Below are 5,330 nucleotides of genomic sequence, written 5' to 3'. Positions count from 1 at the left end.
GTTCTTGCCTGGAGAATCCCAGGGACGGGGGAGCCTGGTGGGCTGCCGTCTATGGGGTCGCTCGGAGTCAGACACGACTGAAGTGACTTAGCAGCAGCAGCATATTTGACAGAAACAACAGAAATGATAATGAAAAGAGAATAAACAACCATAGTCCCGACAACCTAGTACAAAAGATTGTGCTATCTGTGTATCTTTAAGACTATGTGACTTTTGTGTCGTTGTGGTCATGTCTTGTGCATTTATCTTAGTTTATCCATTTATTATTTATTATAAGCATTTGTCATGTTTCTATACAGTTTTCATCCTTAAAAATTATACATGGCTATATAAGGCTGTCCTCTTTGAGTATAGTCTCACTGTGGCCATACCTCTATCACCGGATATTTGCTGTTTTTAGCTTTTCATCATTGTAAATAATGCCCTGATAATGAGAGTATAAGGATTTATTTCTATTGAATGTTATTTTTTCATGACAAATTCCAAGCAGTGATATTTCTGGGAAAAAATGGATTATCTAAATTTCTAAGTTGATGTATATACATTATATATCATTATATACATATTATATAAATTTATAGGTATATGTTGTATGTTACGGATAGACGTAACTTCAAGTTGGTTTCCTAAAATTATAATTTTGAGTAAGATGAGTTGCACGCTTTCTGCGGTAAATCTGCCTTCTTTTTAGTATCTGTGGCTCATCTTCCCTCTTTGACAGGAACAAGAGAAGATAAAATAGTAACTTGGATTGATGACCTTTGCAGTATATAACCTTTAACCTTTAAAGTTAACCTTTAACAAATTCAGCTGAAATCCAGCTGACAAAATACACCTCGGGGTAAAATCAGAATAGCAATGCTATAAACGTTGTATGCTGAATTAAAAAAGTAGCTAAATGCAAGGTCTTTTAGGAAAAATGATTTTTGAGCTCAGGTATCTCATTCTGCTTTTTGCCTTCCTACTCAGAGTTCAGATAAATGACCAGAGAAATTTGTTAGAGTGAGAAAGCTGTACCCTACGGGTATGGAGAGAAGACCATTTGTTCCTTGGCTGTTGACCCTAAGGCATTCCTTGTAGACTCTGTATGGATGGGACTGGGCCCATCTGAAAGTGAAAAGTGAAGTCACTCAGTCATATCTGACTCTCTGTGACCCCATGGACTGTAGCCCACCAGGCTCCTCAGTCCATGGAATTTTCCAGGCAACAGTACTGGAGTGGGTTGCCATTTCCTTCTCCAGGGGATCTTCCCAACTCAGGGATCGAACCCAGGTCTCCCGCATTGCAGGCAGACACTTTGTGACTGAGGGGTGAAACTAAGGTTCAGACCACAACTGTCTTTCTCAGAGATTTGTACAAAAATTGAGGAACAGAGCTGCTGCTGAAGCCCTTGATATGGGGGGGTGAAGGCTCAAGTTAGAACGTTCTATTGGTGAGACGGAATTACCTGACTTCTTTTTTTTTTTTTCATTAGGAGAGAATTTTATTTTAAAAGTGTCATCTTAAACTGCAAGGATGTCCGTTAAACATCACAATTAAACATGCCAAAAGAGAAGCCATGTTGTCAAAATGCCCACTTAACCCACCCAACATCTCAAACCCACCCTTTGCTGACCTTCTATAACCCCATTTTTTTAAGGTTTTTTTTTTTCTTTTTTTATAAACAAGAGAAAGTAGACAGATACATGTTGGTAAATGCTAACTGTCCATATTCACATAGAGACACAGTGTAATCTCTGAGCCCAATATACAGAGAAAGGAGGAAAAAAGCTAGAATTCTATGCACTACTACACAGGGGCCTAGCACCCTCCAGCTTCCAGCAGAGCTAAGGGAGCAGAAGGTTTTTCTTTTTTTTCCCACAGAGCATGGTGGTGTTGATTCCATAGTTTTTGTTGAGATAGGAAGGGATAAAAATGAATTTGAAACAGAAAGGGGTAGAGATTCTTTTCCCACTAAATTCTGCTCAAGAGATATTTCCCCCCTCCCCAAATAAGTTGTGAACCATGGTATAAAGGAGAAAAGAGACCTCAAAAACAGGGCGACTGAGCACAAGAGAAGAAAAAAAAAAAAAAAGACTGCAACTTGCTCCCAGGGACTGGAGAAAATTAAAAAAGGTTGGAATCCATCAGTGTTCCATTAGTCATCTTCTCCTTCATCTTCCTCTCCTTCCTCCCCCTCATCATCATCTTCATCTTCTTCACCTTCATCCTCATCCCCTTCTTCATCAATATCTTCCAATCCTTCCTCCTCTTCATCATCGTCGTCATCCTCTTCTCCTTCCCCTTCCTCATCATCCATGTCAGGAACCAAGTAGTACTGTAACGGATTTGGCCAAATATCATCTTTGATGACCTCTCCTAATTCATCTGCACCTGCATCAGAATGATCAGTAAACCAGGTGAAGAAGCTTTCTGGTTCTTCATGCTGTCTCTTCCTGCTGGCTTTATTCTGTGTTTGACTTGATCGTTTCATCAAATCCTTTCCAGATTTCCATTTGATTTCAGTGGACTTTGAAGATGGGTCACCACTCTCATTCAGATGAAATTCTTTGGAGAGAATTTTATTTTCGAAGTAAGGGTTTTCATCAAAATAAAAATCTATTCTGTAACCTGATTTAATGTCTTCAAATTCTGTCACTTCAACTCTTGTCAAATAATGCAGCGCCTCTTCATCCTCCTCCCCAAGCAGTGCAGACACTTGTGGATGGTTAACAAATGCTGTTACCCAAAAATTGGGGATTTTGGCGATCAATTCTGACCTCTTCTGAAAAAATGGTTGGCGGAGTTTGTTATATTTCTGTTCTACTTTCAAAATCTCCTCACTGGCTTGTTCATTAAGTCTGTCTATTTCATTTTGTACTTCATCAATATGTTCAATTGCTTCTTGCTGTTCTTTTTCTTCCTTCGGCAAATTTGAAGAAGCAGATGCCTCATCTGGCCTGGAGGCAGGAGTCGGTCTGGCTTTCTTCAGTTTCTTCGCTTGGGGTGGAAGAGAAGACTGGTGTTTGGGGGCCATGCTGGGGGAAAAAAGCCAAGAACCCTCACAGGAGAAGAAAGGGGAACTGCGAGCTCAGAGAACTTACCTGACTTCTGAAGCAATTTCTTCACGAGACCCTAGGGCCAGGGCGGACACACCAAACAGCATATGCTTGGTTGACAGGGACGGACCCCCGGGGGTTGGGGCAGGACTGGGGGTTCTGGAAAGGGGCTCCAGGAGCATTAGGAGTTTGAAATTTCAGAATGCTGCTGCCAAGGGAGTCATTTATGCAGGGATCAAGAGTGAGACTTATCTCCAATTATGCAAAGAAAGGAGATGAAAAGAAGACTTTGTCTGGGGCAGGGATGTTTCGTGGAAGACAGCCAGCACTAACACACACATCAGTGCTCTTCCTTCCAGGAGATCAGAGCACGTGGATCACAGCCCTTATCCTAAGTGAAATATAGTAATTATTTTCTTTTAGAAGGAAAAACAAACATGCAGATGAAGATAGGGTATCCTGGACCAGAAACATTAAAGATAGCCAGCATCTAGATCTGGGCTTCCTGGTGACTCATTTGGTAAGGAATCCACCTGCAATGCAGGAGACCCAGGTTTGATCCCTGGGTCGGGAAGATCCCCTGGAGAAGGAAATGGCAGCCCACTCCAATATTCTTGCCTGGAAAATCCCAGGGACAGAGGAGCCTGGTGGGCTACGGTCCATGGGATCGCAAAGAGTCGGACACAACGTAGCGACTAAACCACCACCAGCGTCTAGATCTAGCCTGCTGAATACTTTGAGTTTGAAAAATAAGAAAAAGAAAACTATCCCCTCAGTATTTTGATGAAGTTTTTTAAAGAAAAGTATTCACAAAGGAAAACTTATATTAACTTCATTCTCGAAACTTTGTGAAATTAAAGCAGCAATTAAATAATATACTGAAAATGCGTTAATTCTGAAAAAAAAATAAGCAGACTATGGTTCTCTTAGGATACCAGTATGGCTCAAAATGAAATATAAAAGAGATGAAGAAGTGCATATTAGGCATGTGCTACCCAAACAAACCCCAAAACAAAAACAAAAATCCCAGTGAGGTTAAGTATATAAAAACAGAGCAATAGTTCAAAAAATAATTAAATGAGGGGGAAAAGGACCTTAAAATAATAAAAGTTACTATCTTTAATGAGAGCTTCCCTAGTGGCTCAGATGATAAAGAATCCACCTGCAATGCAGAAGACCCAGGTTCGATCCCTGGGTTGGGAAGATCCCCTAAAGAAAGGAATAGCAACCCACTCCAGTATTCTTGCCTGGAGAATCCCCATGGAAAGAGGAGCCTGGCGGGCTACAGTCCGTGGGGTCGCAAAGAATTGTACATGACTGAGCAACTAACTTCATAAACTTTATAAACTTTAATAACTTTAATAAAGTTTTACTTACAAGCTTTCTATATACATATACTGATTATTATAGCATTATACTGTGGATACTTAAATGTATTCTTGTGTGTTTTCATTTTTGGAGCAACATGTTTCTTAGATGATGTATTTCCTCAAAGGCATCTGTGACCTACAATGGGATAAGGAAGCAGCAATTCGGCTTAGGAAATAAAGAAAACAATGAAGCAGACTGGAGAGGAGAAGAAAGAGGATGATATTTAAAAACATGAATGAATTCATGATAAAATAGAAAAGCTCTGGATCTGATAGAAAAAAATAAAACCCAGCATTCCAGTCTTTAAGTCCTACTAATGTATATAGCTATCTGTAGGAGGTATTGGTGTGCCAAGAACTAAGAATGAGGTCAATCAGGAGAAGGGTAAGAATGGGGGCCCGTGAAGAAAGGTGTTGGAGAAGCCGGGCATGAAATTCTAAGGATAGGTAACTGACATGGGAAATGCAGAGGAGGATGGGGGTTTATCAACAGGACAGATGCTAGCAGGTGTTGGTGGCTAAACCAACAGAACGAAAAGGAGGGATGGGTGAGGAGCAAAGCCAGGACCTCAAGCTTGGGTGATTGTCAGTGCTTTTGCCGCTATTTGTACTGCCCTGGTAGAACAACTAATTTATTGTTTATCTTTCAGTTAGCAGTATCTATAGGTTAAATCCTTTGCTTCACTGTTTCTATGTCTGTTCTTTATCGTTATGAAATTCATAGGCGATACAGCTTCATGTATCACTTTTGAAGTAGAGGAAGGATTTTTAAAAATTGCCTATTATTTCTGGAAAGTACAAATTATGGGGGCCTGTGTCAGACAAGATACAAATTTGTATCAAATGAGATACAAGACTGATAGCTTAAAATACAGTTGAGTATGTATCATAAAATTTGCCTGGGGTTAAAAAAATATATATA

At 40.1% G+C, this 5,330-nt stretch overlaps 1 protein-coding gene across 1 annotated transcript; it reads right to left on the bottom strand.

The window, feature by feature from the left end:
- Positions 1–2,059: 2,059 nt before the first annotated feature.
- LOC133049258 (protein SET) lies at positions 2,060–3,025 on the bottom strand. The gene has a single exon (XM_061133229.1). It carries the CDS (start codon positions 3,014–3,016, stop codon positions 2,138–2,140), a length of 879 nt encoding a protein of 292 aa, XP_060989212.1. The 5' UTR covers positions 3,017–3,025; the 3' UTR covers positions 2,060–2,137.
- Positions 3,026–5,330: the final 2,305 nt, after the last annotated feature.

The sequence above is a fragment of the Dama dama genome, chromosome 30, assembly GCF_033118175.1.
Source record: "Dama dama isolate Ldn47 chromosome 30, ASM3311817v1, whole genome shotgun sequence".
NCBI lineage: Eukaryota > Metazoa > Chordata > Mammalia > Artiodactyla > Cervidae > Dama > Dama dama.
This window is presented reverse-complemented; position numbering and strand designations above follow the sequence as displayed.